At 36.7% G+C, this 16,550-nt stretch overlaps 2 protein-coding genes across 3 annotated transcripts; both read right to left on the bottom strand.

The window, feature by feature from the left end:
* LOC118277119 (snRNA-activating protein complex subunit 1-like) lies at positions 1-11,836 on the bottom strand. 2 transcript variants are annotated; one of them, XM_050696264.1, is made up of 8 exons: positions 11,615-11,836; positions 11,095-11,265; positions 10,696-10,789; positions 10,063-10,309; positions 3,026-3,157; positions 2,184-2,309; positions 1,567-1,666; positions 1-1,049 (listed from the first exon to the last, which is right to left on the bottom strand). In XM_050696264.1, the coding sequence occupies exons 2-8, from the start codon at positions 11,244-11,246 to the stop codon at positions 611-613; spliced, it is 1,290 nt and encodes a 429-aa protein (XP_050552221.1). In that variant the 5' UTR covers positions 11,247-11,265; positions 11,615-11,836; the 3' UTR covers positions 1-610. The 2 variants fall into 2 exon arrangements, with proteins under 2 accessions (XP_050552221.1, XP_050552222.1); XM_050696265.1 differs by having other exon boundaries at positions 11,095-11,248; positions 11,615-11,812.
* Positions 11,837-12,771: 935 nt separating this feature from the next.
* On the bottom strand, positions 12,772-16,550 carry LOC118277133 (cytochrome c oxidase subunit 5B, mitochondrial). Its single transcript, XM_035595836.2, has 4 exons — positions 16,382-16,550; positions 15,090-15,263; positions 13,389-13,432; positions 12,772-13,091 (listed from the first exon to the last, which is right to left on the bottom strand). Exons 1-4 carry the CDS (start codon positions 16,467-16,469, stop codon positions 13,029-13,031), a joined length of 369 nt encoding a protein of 122 aa, XP_035451729.1. The 5' UTR covers positions 16,470-16,550; the 3' UTR covers positions 12,772-13,028.

The raw sequence follows: 16,550 nt of genomic DNA on the forward strand, positions 1-16,550 counted from the left end.
TACTAATTAAACGTTTATTTGAAAAAAATAAACTGTACAATCTCTGTTGGACATGAATCAACAAAAACTATATTAAAATAATTATCACAGAGAACAAAATAAAAGAAAATATACTTATGTATTTTTACATACAAGTAACATACAAATCACAGTGTTGCCAAAACACGTTATAAATCAGCCTTAACTTCTTGTATTATAAGACACAATAGAAAATACATTGTGTCTCGCGTAGATCCGCATTTCGGCACACGACAGGTAAAGGTAATCGTCCACAGGCCCGCATCGTACGCATCGCACGCAACGGATTTTAGTTTGTCTTGTATAGAAACTCATACAACTGCGACCACTGATCCGCATCGTACGGACCGCATCATCGGCAATGCCTACATGCGACGCGTACCGATGACGTCATACGGCATGCGTACTATGCGTGCGATGCGTCCTCATCTAATTTTCTTTTTCATAAATTTTGACGTGTAATAGTGCTCTTTTGTATTATTTGCCTATTTACAGAAAAATAAGATGATTTCATTTCGATGTGTATGCGGGTCTGTGGACGCTTACTTTAAATCTATCTTACTGCTAATATTTACACTACAAAAAATCATTTTCACGGATCCTTATTCTCAAAATTGGCAACAGGTAACATACCCATACGTTTGAACCTAGATTTAACAATAGTCTTCTTCAAATCACGTTTATGTTTAAACACTTCTTGATTGCTATCATCTGTGCTAACAGACGATTGTGAGGCCTGATTAAAATTGTCAATGATTTCAATTTCATACGTCCGTCTTTGGTCCTCATTTTGTATGATATCTGGTAACATTTCTATTTCTAGATCACTTGCTTGGGACGTAGGTTGGGTGAAGTTTGTGAGGTCTAGTGGGTCATTGTCTCCTTCCTTGTCAGAATCGTGCCTGATGGTGTAGTCTTCGCTCTCGTCTGAGTTGCTCGCTTTCCTCACCCGTTTCTTGGCTTTGCTTCGAGGGTTGGTATAAGTCTTGGGGTTTGGGGGTTTATTTACTGGTGCTGGTTGTTGGTTTGCTCTGTTGAAAATGTTGTTTATTAGATATTATAGTATTTATAGTACTTAAGTATGGGAAATATTAACTAAAAATCGCGGTTTACTCACGTAAGTTAAATACGCTGCTCATGATGAAGAGTCCCTTTGTGACTCGAAACTAGTAGAGCTTTTCTCCATTAATTATTTACTTGAGTAAACCGTGATTTTTAGTTAATTTAGTATGTCTCACGATAGTTATTATAAAAATATGGTAAATATTACATTACAACATGTGATAGGGAACAATTTATTCTGTTATATTGTGCTTAATACGACTGTGCTTCTAGTTTTAGGTATTTGTTATTTCTATTAATAGATTTATTTTCCAATTTGGTAAACATTATTACTTGACTAATTCGACAATAATCTGTGTAGCAGAAAAATCGCAATTTTTCTACCGTGTTGGTTTATTTTTTTATACATAAAAGTATTATTAATATATGGATAGTTACTTTTTATAGGGTGTACTTTTTGGAAGGAGTAGTTTATTTTATACATACCTGGACGCGACGTCCATCCGATGCCGTAGTGGCTTCACCTTGGCTTCCATCGCCTTCTTCTTTATACTCTTAGCTAGTTCAGTACAGGGGACGGGGTCAGCTGAGAAATACATCAAAATTAAACATTAAATTTAACATTACATGCTAAGGTACCAAAAACACTGAGCTGCAGAATATAAGGTGTATAAAGTTCCCATTTCCAATACATTTTTTTTTAAAGATATAAGTCTTTATGATTTCTATGCTATAATGGAGGCTGAGCCTATATTCATCGGGCTCCAATTACATAAAAAAATCTCATCGCAAATTATTAGTATTACTATTTTTTATACCAAGAGGGAGAAAAAAATCTCATGGCTCACCTGATGGTGCCTACGTACGCTTGCAACATTTGGGGCATTACATGCGCCTTGCGGTCCCTTAAAAAAAGCCTATTTACTGAAGAACCCCATATTGTAGCCTTCTGGAAAAACCTCGGCAGGAAGTTCATTTCACAATCGGAGGATTACGATTCCTATACAAACATGGATATAGTCAAACCCAATAGTCCTTCACTTCACCCAAGAAATGAATCTAGTCATAAAATCATGTTGCTATCAACTTATATAGTTTCTTACCCTCCTGAGCCTCCTCAACGTCCTGTTCATCATTGTCATATATCCCGCTGATGACATTCCGCAGACTCTTGTCCAAGCTCACGGCGAAGTCAGGGTCTACGTAGCTGAGGTCTTCTGGTTTTACACCTGGAAACGTTATTAAGGATATGAAGGACACTTGAAAGTTAGGCAGGTTATTAGAAATGAGCAATAAAGTTTTAAAAATCTTATTATTCTTGTAAATATTTATTTCTGTAAATAGGTTATAAAATAACACTTTTACACGTCAATATTTCAAATAGCTAGATGAGACCGGCATTTCCTATCCGACTACTCTGAGAAGAAATGCCGAAACAAACTCAGAGGTCATAGTCTCTTTTAAAATCCAGACAATGAAATAGAGGATAATGTGAGAGAATAATATGACACCGTGTTGAATTATACTACAGTATCTCTAGTACCTATGAGTTGCTTTACGTTGAACGAAGACGAAACGAGAGCGACGTAATGCAAAGTCGATATGATTGGTGGAAGCCAAGCGCATCCCCAGCAACGTAGCACATCTCTGGTGGAAAAGCACTCTAACAAATTAACATTTTGATTACTGAAGATATTAAGAAAAATGCCCAACCCAGAAATGTAATTGCCCTACTCAGGAACTAGAAAAAAGAAGCTTGTCTGTGCTTCACTAGCGACTACGTAATAATGTAAAAAGTCCTTATATTTCGTGGAAGAATTACCAGGGGCCTTAGTCTGCTATTACAATTGTGTCAGAATGGTCGATCACTGAGCAGTGCGAGAGGGACGGAACTATGTAGGTTGTATAGCTCTGTCCCTCTCAGGTATATAATCGAGGTACTTACCAGTGATATTTTCTTTGGCATTGCAGTATCGTATCGTGAGATGTTTCAGCTCCTTCAAGAGATCCAGCTCTGTGTTCTGCCGGTAGAACACTCCTTTAGGACGAGAGTCTTTCTTGTCTTTACCACCGTAACCTGTTAAAAAAGGGTAAAGAGTTCAGCAATTTTAAACTTTATTCCTATCTATACTAATATTATAAAGCTGAAGAGTTTGTTTGATTGTTTGTTTGTTTGTTTGAACGCGCTAATCTCCGGAACTACTGGTCCGATTTGAATAATTCTTTTTGTGTTGGATAGTCCATTTATCGAGGAAGGCTATAGGCTATAAAACATCACGCTATAACTATTAGGAGCGAAGAAATAAAGGAAAATGTGGACAAAACGGGGGAAATTATTAATTCTTGAGGGCTTCTGTTGCGTGCGCTGCGAAAATGGTTCAAGATACGAAAATTATATGTATGAAAGAATTATTCCTCTTAAAATGATCTAAAAAAGTCCGCGACAGTATATGTCTATCTTTTAGGATTAACTTACTAGAATCGTTTTTATGGTAATCAAACTGGGTCGAAATTAAAGCATTATTTATTAAGAGTTGTATTAACGAAAAAATATTAATCATTATCAAAATAAATGTGTTGTTCATTAAGAGTATTTAATTGTGAACAAAATTGTCTTTGACAACACTAAACTTCAATTAACATCTTAGAAGATATTACAATTTTAAAATAACTCCGATATAAAATTCACCCGCGCCGCATGATGTGCGAAACACGACGCTGCCAGGAGGAGAGGCATTGTTTGCGAACGACGCGGAGCCTGGTGTAACTATACTCAAAAAAATTATAGTCTTACTAACGAAGTAAAACATTTTTTGATCATTGACCATCGAAAGCGTTTGTTTACAGCGTAAAATGGCAAAAAGCGGTTTACCACACGCCCACATTTTATTGTGGCTGTCTAACAAAGTACAACCAGATTCTACGTATAGTGCAATAATATCGGCTGAAACATTTGACAAACAAAAAAATCCAATTCTTCAATTTATTGTCATAAAAATATGATAGGGTATAAAAAATATGGTCCTTAAGGATTTCATAACCTTGCGTCACCATGTATAAAAGAAAACATTTGTTCTAGAAAGTACTCTTTCTTTTTTTTTTGAGGGGGAAAATCATCCGTTGGCTACTCCTGCCTTGGGTGAAGCGAGAAGGAGTGTAAAAATCACCCCGTTCTGATAAATTAAACGACTATTCACTTGGTTTAACTTGTATATTAACTGTATTATGTTTTACAATAAAAATATAGACGCGTACACTACGATGTCACGGAGTAGAGAGAGGCGGGAAAATAAAAATGGTCAAGCGTAAGTTGACAGAAAAAGGCGCGAAATTCAAATTACATTCTACACTCCCTCTGAATTCAAGCCTTATTAAACAGATCTACAACATTTTTAGATTAAATATACGGTTACATACTATGTAAATAAATTATTTAACAAAACAACATGTTTTATACCAAAGAATTATATGAACATATTCCTAGTTTAGATCTTAAAAATACAAATTTATCTTTGGCTAAGCCCTTGGTAAGTATATCTGCAAATTGGTTGTTACTGTTAACAAACATAAGTGAAATTGATTTTTGATGATACTTCTCCTTAATAAAATGATATTTAGTTTCAATGTGTTTACACCGATTATGAAAGTTTACATTCTTTATAACACTGATAGCACTTTGACTGTCTAAATGAAGGCACAATGTGTCTTGTTTATATTCACCAATATCACTGAGTAGCTGTTTGATCCACATGGCCTCTTTGGTGGCTGCACAAGCTGCCATGAACTCGGCCTCTGTTGTAGACAGAGCCACAGTTTGTTGCTTTTGGCTAGACCAAGTTACTGCTGCACCACTCTTCATAAAAACATAGCCAGTGACGGAGCGTCGTGTATCTAAATCGTTTGCATAGTCAGCGTCGCTGTAGCCAGTGATTTCTGATGTCTGTGTGGTCTTTGCATAACACAATCCATAATCCTTGGTAGCTTTTAGGTATTTGAATATCCTTTTGACTGCATTCCAGTGCATTTGTGTGTAACAATTAAGAAAACGACTCACCAGACTGACAGCAAACATGATATCTGGTCGACTCACAATGGCCAGGTGCATGAGGGAGCCCACTGCCTCTCGGTATGGTATGTTTTTCTCAGGCTCTCCCTCTCCTTTCTGCAGCTTCATGTGAGGATCGACCGGAACGCTGTTGGTATTGGCATCAATCATATTAAACTTATGTAACATTTGTTCTATATATTTAGTCTGATGTACAAATATACAGTTATCAAGCATTTCTATTTGCATTCCCACAAAGTTACTTGGAACATTCAAAACTTTAATTTCAAATATAGTTTTCAGATCTTTGGTTATTTCCTTTAATGCAAATTCATCTATTGAAAATAACAATCCATCATCCACATAGAGGCAAAGATAGCATTTCTTATTATTAACTAGACCAACATAGACACATTGATCGGCTGAACTGTTAACAAAGCCAAACTTTTTCAATACTGAATTGAATTTATTATTCCAGCAGCGAGGGGCCTGTTTTAAACCATATAATGATTTGTTAAGTTTACATACCATATTTTCTTCACACGGCAGGCCCTCTGGTGGAGACATGTAGATTGTTTCTTCTAGTTCGCCGTATAAGAACGCCGTCTTGACATCAAGTTGAATAATATTGAAATTATGTTGAACGGCTGTGGATAACAATAATCGAATGGAATCATACCTCACTGTTGGTGCAAAGGTTTCCTGGTAGTCTATACCTGCAGTTTGTGCATATCCTTTAGCACATAGTCGAGATTTGAAGCGAGGACCTGTTGGTTCATCTTTGATACGGAACACCCATTTGCATCCAATTATTTTGGCATTTGGGGGTTTTTCAACCAATGTCCAGGTATTGTTTTTCTGATGGGAATGTAGTTCTTCACTTATGGACTTTTCCCATTTTTCTTTATCAATAGAATTTACAGCTTCTCTGTATGTTACTGGAACATCTGCGAGAGTCTCTTCATGTTGGCAAAGGTAAGTACTTTCATCTGAACTTTCTGTATTTATAATGTGTTTATTTATTTTCTTTCTAGGTCTTAGGGTCATGTTGCTGGCAACAGGAGCTTCAATTCTGGTGTCAGGTAAGTAATCACTGTCTGAAGTAGATCTGTTCTCTTCTAACACAGTTTCATATGAATCATTGTTAGTGTCACTTTCTTCTGCTTCCTTCTGAATAATGTTGTCATTATTTGTTGCAGAATTCGTCGACAATTCCACAGGAACATAATCTCTCTTTACAGTTGACTCTAGGAATGTAGCATCCCTGCTTTTGATTACTTTTCGTGTGCCAGGTATTATAAATCTGTAACCCTTGGTGTGATCACAGTACCCGATGAAAATCATTTTCTGAGCTTTGGGGTCCCATTTCTTGCGTTTCTCTTTGGGCAGGTGTACCATTGCTTCACAGCCAAATATACGCATGTGACTTATATTCGGTTTCTGTCCTGTCCATATTTCTTCAGGAGTTTTGAACGACAAGGACTTAGTCGGTGAACGATTGACGACATAGGCAGCGGTGTGTATTGCTTCACCCCAGTATTGTTTGGGTAAGTTTGCATTAAGGAGCATGCACTTCGCTCTTTCAACAAGAGTCCTATTCATACGCTCAGCAGTCCCATTTTGTTCTGGCGTATAATGCGTGGTAGTTTGGTGTATGATACCAGCACTTTTCAGATAGTCGGAGAAACTCTTGTTGACATATTCCAAGCCGTTGTCAGTTCGTAGGACTTTTATACGAGCATTCTTCTGATTTTCGACTTCATGTTTAAATTCTTTAAACTTTTCCAGAGCATCAGACTTGTTTCGGAGAAAGTAAACATGTATCTTCTTCGAATGGTCATCAAGAAATGTAATGAAGTATTTGGAACCTCCTAGTGTTTCTGTTTCCATAGGTCCACATATGTCGGAGTGAACCAGATTGAGTATGTTACTAGCCCTTGAGCCTTTACTCTTAAAAGGTAGTCGTGTCTGTTTACCTTCTTTACATGTGACACATGTTAGATCTTCTATTTTGTTCGGGAAAATTACATGGTCAGTATTTTCAGTCATTTTGCTGAGACTGTGAAAATTCAGGTGTCCCATTCTCTGATGCCATAAAGGATCTTTTTCTTCAACATCTGACATGCATGCATAGCCTCTTCCAGACATATTTAGCCGGTACATGTTGTTGACTGCACTTGCTGTTGCTACTATCTGACCTTTACTGTTCATAATAACACAGCCTTCTTCGTTGAATCTTACTTGGCCACCACTTCGGATTATCTGACTCACTGATATCAGATTTGTGGCGAGTTCAGGAACACATAGTACATTAGTGAATAGTACTTTATTCTCTTCACCTCTGTCATTATAGACATCTAAGCTCACTTCTCCAGAGCATTGCACAGATAACACTTTATTGTCTGCAACTCTTATGTTTTGTATGACAGGAGTTGTTATATTTTGTATCAAAGTCTTATGTCTGGTCATATGTGAAGATGCACCTGAATCCACATACCATGCATCATCTTGACTAGTAGTTGCAATGAACACGGCAGCATAAGATGATTTGCCTGACTTTTGTTGTGTATCTTTGGTTTTGGATTTGCATTCCGGACTTTTATGACCATATTTATTACAAGAGTAGCACCTAGGGCCTTTAGATGGTTTCTTTTTATAGTTGTGTGTTTTCTTATCGGCCACAAATGCTGTAGATGTATTATCAGGTTGTCTAACATCTTGTAATAGCTTTGACTTAACAGAATCTGATGTTATCTTCATGCCAGAGCTTTCTATTGCTATAATCATTGGTTGATAGGATTCAGGCAGACCGGAGAGCAGCAGTGTGCCGAGCCACTCGTCGTCTACAGCAAAACCAATGTTTCTGAGCTTGTGAGCAGTACTCATTATTTTGCTTACGTATTCTTCTACATTTTGACATCCAGTTAGCGACGTGTTGCAAAGATCACGCAGCAGACCCACTCGGCGTGTCAGCCCAGAGTCGTCGAAGGCTCTCGACAGATTATTCCAAACTTCTTTTGCAGTGCTGGCCTCTTGAATGTGTACATAGTTTGTTGGATCGACTAAGAGAATTATCTTCGTTTTAGCCTTTGTGTCTCGTTTCTTATCAACTGGAGTGTCTGTGTCGGATTCGATGCAGTCCCACAGCTCCTCGTGTTGCAGGTAAGTTTTCACTGCAAATCGCCAAGTTGCATAGTTTTCACGGCCGGTTAACTTTTCAATTAATGCCATTTGATTATTTGCTGCCATTTTACACAATTAAACTCAGTTCTTATACGAAAACACTTCAAAAGTCTGTTTGAGAAAAAATGTTTGTCGGCGTATGAGGCGTTCACATTCAAAGTCTTATTTTCACTTTTCACTACTATATTTTGCACTGTCTTTACTTCTGAGCTTTACTGGGCCCATAACCTGATAAATTAAACGACTATTCACTTGGTTTAATTTGTATATTAACTGTATTATGTTTTACAAGAAAAATATAGACGCGTACACTACGATGTCACGGAGTAGAGAGTGGCGGGAAAATAAAAATGGTCAAGCGTAAGTTGACAGAAAAAGGCGCGAAATTCAAATTACATACATTGATTTGAGCCGGGGCTCCGGTAATCTTTTACGTTGTCTGTTAGACTATTGGGTCCCATCTGTAGTGGCCTGGCTCTTTGAGGCGCGACGCAAGGTATGCACGGGTCTGGTTTTGATCGGGCGACGAGCTACTCTTACTCGCCGTCCGCAGACCCGCGCTTACGGTGGCCGGGGATTGTCACGCGATTCTCGACGCCCGCGCCCGGAGTGTCTTCTGCGGTGGCTGGGGCGTGATGAGGATCGTTCCCTCACGCGCTCCGCCTCCTCCTTAGCTAGGATGACTACTTCGCAGAAGGGGGAGACGGCGTCCCTTTCCCCCTCGCTCCGCACCTTGGCCTGAACTAGAGCCGGACGTGAGAGGATACCGTCGCCATTCACATCCCTAAGGACATGGCGATGCTCAGCACATGCAGTGCACACTGCACTGTATGCTCCACCATATCTTCCGGGCGGTCCTCGGAATGACGACACCCAGACGAAACGCCCGGGTGTTTCCTCCCGCCGAATTCGAAACAGGTACCAACCGAAACTTCCGTGTCCGGGAAGTACCTGTGTCAGACGGTAGGTGAGGACGCCGTGATGCCTCTCAGACCACTCTTCAAAGAGGGGACTTATCACTGCTATAACGCGTATGTAGCGAGCCCATCTAAAAAGTACCCTAGGAATTTTATTTCTGAAACACAAACCGGGGTGGCGGTTATCCAACCTATAGACGCAGGTTTCCGGAAAACAGTGGAAACACATATAGTATAGAAATGAGTGTGGATTGTTCCTTATAATCATAATCCAGTGCTATCACGAATTTTCAATGCACAAATTAACCGTGGGTAACAGCTATAATTTATGAAACTGAGATAGTTGTTTGCAAAAATAAATATAATGCCTAAAATAACTATTCCACGCGGACGAAGTCGCGGGCACAGCTAGTATAAACTAAAGTGATTTTTATTTTTTTAACCCCTGGTCATCTAAATGTAGATCTACGTGAGATAAAGTATTGTTTTATGAGTTTTTGTATACCGGTAGTCAAAAAGAAGAAAAGTAACAGTTAATAAAGCATAAGGATCACCAGACAGTAAGCGAACAGCGCCGCCCATGGACACCCGCAACACCTGAGTAGTCACAGCTGCATTACCGGCCCTTTAAATAGGAGTACACTCTTTTCTTGAAATTTTGAAGGTCGTATCGGTTCGGAAATACCGCCAACGACAGCTCATTCCACAGTTTACATAAAAGTTAACATGTATTTGACTGCCATTACGTGCCGTAATGTGCAGAGGTGCACATACCTACCCCTTCGGGGATAAAAGGCGTGATGTTGCGTGAATATGTATTTTATTGTGATACCTTACCTTCCAAGTACTTTCTGATGGGATATTCCATGCCCCTCTCTCTAAGCACGGCCTGGTACTGTACAGGACCCTGTATGAGCACTGATCCCAGGATATAGAGCACATCCTGCCTCCTATCCCGCCTGGCAACCACCTCTATCCTCTGTAGGGCTGGTAGATCATCCTGGACTATCCGAAGATGTGCAAAGTTGGCGTACGGCTGGAGATTTAGAAGACTGTAGACCAGGAAAAGGCCTGTTACTGATTCCTGGGGGAATGAACAGTTTTTATAGTGATTTGGTAGATAGAAGCAAATAGCTTCACTAGAGGATGGATTGACAGACATGACATTTTTATTAATATTGCGTCTTCCCGGTCTATTTGAAATAAATAATTTTGACTTTGACTGTAGTTTGGTATTATCAATGTGTTCATTTGTGTGTTAGTGTGTGTGTGTTTGTTAATTTCTTTTTTAAAACTTAATTTTTTAATATCAATTTATTTAATTGTAAATATGCATTTTTTCTTAGTTTAAGTTTACTTTGATCCATTTATTAGTTTCTATACATTTTATAGTCAGACCCAAAAAATAATGTCTGGTTGTATTTTTTGCCATTTTGTCATTAGAAAGTAACAGAGTAAAATAAGAGTTACCTCAAAATTGCTAGTATCAGCCAACATGTAGCTTTTGGCAATGTGTATCACTTCTTCACTCAACTCTGCTATTTCTGCGCCTGAGGATCTGTTGCTGAAAACACAAAGAGTTCCTTATTTTACAAAAAAATATATGTTTTTATTGATAATGTCTAGGTTTAAAAGGAAACATGAATATTATTGCTAGTGGCTACTAGTAGCTGTTGTTGATGATGATGACATCACAAATTATTTAGTAAATACTATAAATTGAAAAGTGATTGAGTTTGAAATGTAAAATTAATCACAAGATTTAGTTACATGAAATAATGACTAGTAGATAACACATTTAAATAACTAGTTTATGTTCTAACTTCTATACACTTGATAAAATAATAAAAATTATAGAAAAGAACTTACTGGAATATACATGCAAACTCCATACTCTTCCATACTTCGGAGAACACCTCGAAGGTGACGGTGCCGGCTTCCAGGCAGCGGTGTATGAGCTCATCACAGTCATCCGTAAACCCATCCGCTATGTACGCCAACCCAATGTGCTGGTGGAACATGGCTGATAGACAGCACTCACTGAATTTTATGTAAAAAGATACTACTAGTATTACTTGCTAGTATTACATAGTTTTGGTAATCTATTTATTTAACACATTAAACGCCATGAGGAGCAAAGGTGATTGGCGCCAACGGACTTCCACAGATTTTTGTTGGCAGTCAAAGTCAATGTCAGTAAGCAATGTTCAAAAAAAAGAATCACATTATAAATTATTAATAATAAATTCTATATTTGCTCAAATGTGGTACATTGATACAGGTGTTAGATACATATAGGTAGTGTTTATATTAAGTTTGATTCTATAAACAGCGATAATTAATTGATAATTGAGAGATATTATAAAATTAAGTTTGTATTCAAGCTTACCTTGTTGGTAAACAATAGTTCGTGGTATTTTATGGTTAGTTTATTCCATAGGAAACTACAACCAACTTCTTTGTATACTTCTTAAAATTTCAAATAACTTCTTAATGTGTTCGAAATATCTAATTTATTTCAATAGTCCGCTTTCAGAACAGAAAATTAAATCAAAATATTGCACTTCGGCACCTCTATTGACAGTAATGACATGAATGTGTCAATGTGAATAAGACAGCTGTCACTCTGTTAGATACGTAACTAGTCTGCTTATTTTTTAAATCTGATTAATTCTTTTTTGGGATAAATTTTTCTATAATTAATAAAAATTAGGGATCAGAAAAAAATATTGAAATTAAAATTTAAAAAATTTAATTTGTATACCGGACTGACAAAACATTCAATCAATGTACTTTTCTTGCATTCCTCACAGAAAATACATATTTTTTATTTACAAACTAACCCAGTTTGGCGGAACGGAGTTATCACCGCTTTACAGAAAACCGGTGTGATACAAATACAATGGATGCGCCGTATGGGATTATAACAGGCACAATCCTCCCCTTCCCTCAAATTTTTAACAAGAAAAGCTCCATATATTAGATGAGCGAATCTGTTAATGGGTAAAGCAGTTTCTGAAATTGACCCAAATATGCTTTCCTTGTTACGAAGCGTTACATGTATGCACTTTTAATTTTATTGAAGACACAGCCTATACTTATCATGCCCTTTTTAGTCATGAATATGAATTCTATTTTCTTGTTTGTTTGTAACGCGTTGGAATGCAGAGTTTCCGAGGTCGGCCTATAATCAACGCGATATTCCTAGACTGTGACCGTAACCGTTCAGGTTGATTCACCACATCCGGCAGGATTCGACCTACCGCTTCGTTTGCGGCAGGTCCTGCTACGTTAGCAGCCCCCGGAGGCTGCTTTCCTTTCTGGACTGATGCGTATGGGACACTACGCTAACGCCTACTCTCGCTTATACAGCGGATGTCTGACTCCCCCAGTCAGCGGCCCGCAGGCCTCTCCTATAGAGGTTGTAGATCCGCCTCACGGCGCAACCATAAATTAGGATTTAGGTTTATGAAACCTTTCCATCCACATCTGGTAAAACTAAGCTAGGATACAGGGAACTTATGGTATCATAGAATAAAAATAAAATTTCCAACGCCGTAAATAAGATTGTTTATTAAACTACACTGACAAAGTGAACCAACAAATACACTTCTAACGCAAGGCAATAAAACACGTTTAGTATGCTTACAATTATTTAATGATTTGTCGATTTTGGTAATAATGTTCAACTAACGCATCTTGGCTGGTAAATACTATACACACGTGGCAGTGTACCGTGGATGTGCGATGCGCATTATTGCTGTTACTCCACTACTATAGAAACTAAACATATTTAGACGCGTTTAGACGGGCTGCTTCTCAATCAGTTTGTACCAGTGGCCACACTCGCAGCGGCGGGGGTGATCCTGTAAAATAAAATAAGTATTGATTTAATACATTTTCTATGTTGAAGAAAAATGCACATTTCTTATTAATGTTGTCATACATTTTTTATACTGGTATTACCATAGCTACTATAGTAAGGTACTATGTATTGCCAGTTGCAATTCTTATTTTTAAATCAATAGAAATCATACAGAAACATTACTGTCACTATAACAATGTGTAGCTGTTTTTAAATTTATTCTAACACAAAGTAAGAATTTACTGCTGTTTTTTGCAAACTTTGAAGTAAATAACATAATTATAGGAAATACAATTACCTTGTGTAACCAGAGCCAGGTGACGGCTGTGGCGTGCTCTTCACCTGTAAACAATCAGTCGTAAATTCATTAACAATACAAATCAAGTATAGTATTGTCTTACTAAGTTACTAAGCAAGTAAACTATAATTTATACTGTGGGGAGGTCTCTCCTTCTCGGGTTTGACCCGGTGAAATTGAGCATCGCGTCCCGCGACCCGCAGGAAAAACGGTGCTCATTGCCCCCTACTAATTATTAATTTATAGAATGTCTGTACCATTTATTCCATTTTATTATTTTGTTTTAATCAAAACTAATACAGTCGACTCTCGTCAGTTCAAACCTTCGACAATTAGAACCTCTCTATAATTCGAAGTCATCTCGAGGTCCCTAAAAAAACCTCTTTATACTTCGAAATAAATCAATACATTTTTATACACTGACCAAATGGCTCGTCAATTCCAATTTATCGGCATCACAATTACATTAAATACCGAGTTTTTGAGTCAAATTCAAATTCGGACCATTTGATATTTCAAACATTTGGTAATCCCTCCAGTTTCGAATTAACAAGAGTCGACTATATTGTTATTTGTTTGAAAAGTATTTTTACCATAAGAAGGTTTACTTTTCAGGGTAATATAGGCTACTGTTTCCTTTGGATTTTGTTACAAGGTATGTATTTGTAAAAAAAAAACTTTTTAAATGTATGTCTGTTGCCATGGAGAGATACAAAACATGTGACAAAGTTCCTGCTCTGGCAGTATGCCATAATAGTCAGAAGTTCTCTATAATATTGATTGTATAATCACAGCATTACATTGTGTTTGGGCATGACAATGAGTATTTTGAAAACAAGAGCTTGATGTGCCTTGGTCAAATTATACTATGGCAGATATGCAGACTAAGTTAATTCATTTTTCACAATTAGGTGTTGCATATTCTTTAATTTTCATTAATATTTATAATGTTTATATGACAAACATAATTATTATAATTTCAGATACATCACACTAATATTATAAATTTGAAAGTTTGTCTGTCAATCACACTGAATCTACTGAATGGATATGGTATGAGCTGACTTGGGTGAAAGGATACTTTTTATCCCATGGAACCTCAGATGAAGTCGCTCCTTTTAATAGTTTAAGGAATTATTGATGAAGGTCATAGTTATAGTTAGTTTTTAATAAAAACAAATAGGTAGATGAGTAAGATTGTAAAATAAAATATTACCTTAAAAGCAATATGGTAAGGTATTTAATAGCCTGTCAAGTGCTTTACAGGTAAATGTTAGGATAATAAGTCTGCAGTTTATCAGTCAGACACTTATTTAGTATCTGGTTGGAGTATGTGTATGTAAGTGTAGATGGGTGTGGCCCATTATAGTAATATTATTGTTTTTTTATTAGCCATTAACTAGTAGCTGGTGAAACAGTAATACTGTTTCTTTTTACTAATAAGTATTAGTTATTTCACTAGGATTGTCAAGACCTCTTTTGCAGGAAAATCTTTGTATTAGACTATTCAAGACACTTTTCTTGGCAAATATAGGAAAGTGATGCTTTATATTTTATGATGTATTGTATCAATGGCATTCAACAGAAATCATAGCTTCTCTTACAAAACATCACTGATTATACCCTGATATTTTAAAACACGAAAACATATTTTAAAATTACCAATGTCAAAGAAAAATGTAACTTAAGCCGTGTACTTACATATGCACCCAACAATACGGGCGTCGAAGCAAGAGGGCACTAGGGTGGGGTTGTCACGGGTTCCAGCGGCTTTCTTCAGCACCTTCATGTTGAAGGGGTCATCGTTGCCGGCCTGCATGGCCAGCAGTTCCTTCCTCTCCATACCAGTGGCATGCTCCAGGGGGTCGGGCATCACTGGTAGAAAATAAAATAATCTAAGTTTTTATATACTCCAGTTCATCCGTGATCATGGCACTTGCAACAGTGCCGAAATATTGTAATCTGATAGATATAAATGAACATGGTAAATATCCTGTTTCAAGTTAGTTAATAAAATAATCATTAGCAAAATAATATTGAGATTGAAATTTTCAGAACCCTGTCAAAAGAGAACAAACACAAAGTAAAGGATTTTGTTACCTATAATTTTTAGTTTTTATAAGACTTTATTTGAAATGGAAAATATGAGATTTTCTGATTATGTTAGCAACAAAGAGTTATAATATCAGATATCTTATTAGAATGTGTTGATTAATAATTCTAAATGTATACAGGTAAACGGATATGTAAAGTTTTACATCATAAAATAAATACAAGAACAAAAATAACAGGAAAATTGTGTTTAACAAATACCTAATGTTTAAAAACCAATAGTGAATACATTTTAAGTAAAGGATTTCATTGTATTACTGTTTAAAATCATAGAAACTTAAAAAAAAAGAACTAGGATAAGGAAGTTCACATAATACATTGGCCCACTATTGATTTTTTACAGCTGTCAAAAAAGTATGAATGACCTTGCCAATTTGAAACATTGTGATTTCGGTTTTACTATTAATAAATGTACAAATCGAAGCCATTACACTATTTTGTAACAACTACACTACACAAGGACTTAATCTCAGATTAAAGTGATAAGAAAGATAACCTAAAATTCTAATAATTTTACGACATAATGGTTGAAAGGAAATCAATACAAGTATTAAATAAGTTTATTGGACGAATAGTTGATTATTACAGGGTTCTCAATTAACTTTTTTATTCATAATCGACGAACAATAACAAAAATAATCAATAAAACGTGCTGACATGAAAAATGACGTATTTATTTTTTTATCTCTATACTACTGGAAATTAATGTAAAAAGGTCAATTTTCTCATAATTTTAAGCGGATATTTTCCTTTACATAGGACAAATATTATTGATCATATTCATCCGATGAAATTTTACGGGAAATTTGACATTACGTAACTAAAGTGACAGGGATGGCGATTCAAGTAAAACCTGCACTGGAAATATAAAGTTTTCTTACTTTTGTCGGCATATCCCCGTCGGGCAGTGGATAAAAGAACACTTTTAAATGCATTTCCTCTAACAATTTGCCTGCATAAGGACGCCATTGTGCTGAATTTTTCACTAGACCGCTTTTCACGAATGCAAGTGAAACAATTTTTTTCGTATAAACTAGAGAAAGACAAAAC

This window comes from Spodoptera frugiperda, chromosome 10 (genome assembly GCF_023101765.2).
Source record: "Spodoptera frugiperda isolate SF20-4 chromosome 10, AGI-APGP_CSIRO_Sfru_2.0, whole genome shotgun sequence".
Classification (NCBI taxonomy): domain Eukaryota; kingdom Metazoa; phylum Arthropoda; class Insecta; order Lepidoptera; family Noctuidae; genus Spodoptera; species Spodoptera frugiperda.

Coding starts and splice junctions, on each gene's coding strand:
- LOC118277133 (XM_035595836.2), bottom strand. CDS start 16,469: ATGGCGTCCTTATGCAGGCAAATTGTTAGAGGAAATGCATTTAAAAGT. Junction 13,433..15,089: donor CCGTATTGTTGGGTGCATAT/GTAAGTACACGG, acceptor GATTGTTTACAG/GTGAAGAGCACGCCACAGCC. Junction 13,092..13,388: donor CCTGGCTCTGGTTACACAAG/GTAATTGTATTT, acceptor TTTATTTTACAG/GATCACCCCCGCCGCTGCGA.
- LOC118277119 (XM_050696264.1), bottom strand. CDS start 11,246: ATGTTCCACCAGCACATTGGGTTGGCGTACATAGCGGATGGGTTTACG. Junction 2,310..3,025: donor TGCCAAAGAAAATATCACTG/GTAAGTACCTCG, acceptor TAACGTTTCCAG/GTGTAAAACCAGAAGACCTC. Junction 1,050..1,566: donor CGGATGGACGTCGCGTCCAG/GTATGTATAAAA, acceptor CATTTTCAACAG/AGCAAACCAACAACCAGCAC.